The sequence below is a fragment of the Diaphorina citri genome, unplaced genomic scaffold (assembly GCF_000475195.1).
Source record: "Diaphorina citri unplaced genomic scaffold, Diaci psyllid genome assembly version 1.1 scaffold1948, whole genome shotgun sequence".
NCBI classification, from domain to species: Eukaryota; Metazoa; Arthropoda; class Insecta; order Hemiptera; family Psyllidae; genus Diaphorina; species Diaphorina citri.
Genome location: NW_007379374.1, coordinates 50,094 through 52,479, shown reverse-complemented (window position 1 = coordinate 52,479; position 2,386 = coordinate 50,094). Strand labels below are relative to the sequence as shown.

Here is a 2,386-nt window from a genome sequence, read left to right as displayed (position 1 = left end):
AGTGGAAGGTAACCACTAGGCGAGGTTACCTAATAGTGAAGTTCTCCCATAGACCTTCTTCCCTTAAGGAGTAAGGAGCTCACCTAATAAGCCACCTAACAATTTAAAATTCCATGCACCGATTGGGATTGAACCCAAACCTTCCTGTTTACCAGGAGGATTGAAATAGCTACATACATATATAATATACATAGCTATATCGCTTTACGCTCTTAAGAGAAGTACGTAGGTACACAACCCTTTTGAATGGAATTTTCACCTGAGAATACCAAGTATAAGAGTAGGTACCTGACTAAAAATCCTAAATGTTGTAGTAATATACTAAAAGCCTTTGCCTAAAATAGGCTCTTTCCCAGTAATTCATTGGATCCTACCCCCTGCTAAAACCCTGAATAAAAGCCTGCCCTATCGATATAACGTACTAGATATCGTAAGGCCAATAACTACCCAACCATCGATGTTGTTATTGTACTTAAAGTAAGTACCAGGGCTGTATTTAGGGCCCTCCCCCCTCGACAATATCCTGGATACGGCCCTACTAGGTACCTAAACAAAGAGGAGTAATAGGCCCTGTTAAAGGTTCAAAATACCTACATCAAGTATGTCCTCAATAATAGCACCTCTTGAATTCAATTGTACACGTTTAAGAGTTTAAGGTGCCACCTCTTGAAATGTTTGTACTTCTGTCGTTACTCCGTGAAGTGTATAACTACTAACTCACCGCTGTTGTCCTCTTTGTATGTCGTTTGGTTGTTGGTATCCTGTACATCTCATAGTCATAGGACGACTCCTCCTCATCATCATCTTCCTCATCAGAATGTTCTCTTTGTATGTCGTTTGGTTGTTGGTATCCTGTACATCTCATAGTCATAGGACGACTCCTCCTCATCATCATCTTCCTCATCAGAATTATAGTCCGGATCACCATAGTAACTATTCGTGTCCAGCGAATGCCACTGCCTCATCTCGCCGTTGTTGTCCTCTTTGTAAGTCGTTTGGTTGTTGGTATCCTGTACATCTCATAGTCATAGGACGACTCCTCCTCATCATCATCTTCCTCATTAGAATTATAGTCCGGATCACCATAGTAACTATTCGTGTCCAGCGAATGCCACTGCCTCATCTTCTCAATATAATTCCTATCCAGCTTCTTTATAGTCCGCAATTTCCCGTAGGAATCATAACAGAATTTCACCGTGCGGTCTTTCCGCCGTCTAGGCGTCCCGTTCGGGGTTCCTTTCTGGTATTTTTCGTAGTACTCCCCGAGGTCTATCGATTCGGAGTCGCTCGAGTATCTGTGATGGGGTTGGGGAGTCTCGTATAAGTTCCACCAGTCCGATCCAGCTTCTTTATAGTCCGCAATTTCCCGTAGGAATCATAACAGAATTTCACCGTGCGGTCTTTCCGCCGTCTAGGCGTCCCGTTTGGGGTTCCTTTCTGGTATTTCTCGTAGTACTCCCCGAGGTCTATCGATTCGGAGTCGCTCGAGTATCTGTGATGGGGTTGGGGAGTCTCGTATAAGTTCCACCAGTCCGCGGGGTTCCTTTCTGGTATTTTTCGTAGTATTCCCCGAGGTCTATTGATTCGGAGTCGCTCGAGTATCTGTGATGGGGTTGGGGAGTCTCGTATAAGTTCCACCAGTCCGGTTCGACTTGCGGCTTGGCCGCAAATGGAGGCGTCCACTGAAAGCCACTCTTCCGAAGTGTCGGCAGCTTGCGTGTGGGTCTCGGTTTGTACTTGCGAGTCGTGTGGGGTGATCCTGGACGTCTTATGTAGCTCGTTATGGGAACAATGAGTAATGTCACTATTAAATAGGACGGTCTTAGTTTCATTACACCACGCACTACATTTTAATTCTAGGTGATTCACTTGACTGAGAACACTAGGACAGTCATCAAACAAAAGAAAATTTCGATTAATAATTCAGCAATCGATTAGGCAATGGTCGAATCGAACAGGCTGTTTCTCTCTCGTTCTCTCTCTCTCTCTCTCGTATGTCTAATGGCTGTAGCGAAATTTATTTGTCTTTCTTTAGCCATCATCATCAGTCCATTTTAATTAATTTTATAATAGACTGCAATTGTCAACACTACTACAGTGCGAGAGACATGTATGGACATTGGACAACAAGCGTAAAAACCATGGGAATTGGGAATATTTTTCTAGGTCTCGAACTTTAATTTTTTTTCCACCATCGTTAGGGATCGAACCTGGGTCGGAGCCAACCATAGCACCGTAACTCAGTCTGAACAATTATTCGAGTAAGCAAAATAGTTTCCGTTTTACGAAGGGGGGAAAAATAGAGAACAATTTTAATAATGCAAAAACACATTGCATAAAAACGAAGGAAAAAAGAACGAGAAGAGGGGAGAGAAATAGAGAATGG

The 2,386-nt window shown here is 43.2% G+C and overlaps 1 protein-coding gene across 1 annotated transcript; it reads right to left on the bottom strand.

Moving 5' to 3' along the window:
* Positions 1-721: 721 nt before the first annotated feature.
* LOC113470937 lies at positions 722-1,903 on the bottom strand (the record flags this gene model as incomplete). The annotated part of the gene is made up of 4 exons (XM_026829742.1): positions 1,639-1,903; positions 1,373-1,528; positions 1,069-1,175; positions 722-819 (listed from the first exon to the last, which is right to left on the bottom strand). Coding segments are annotated over exons 1-4 (555 nt in total), but the record flags the coding sequence as incomplete, so codon positions are not given.
* Between the last annotated feature and the right edge of the window lie 483 nt (positions 1,904-2,386).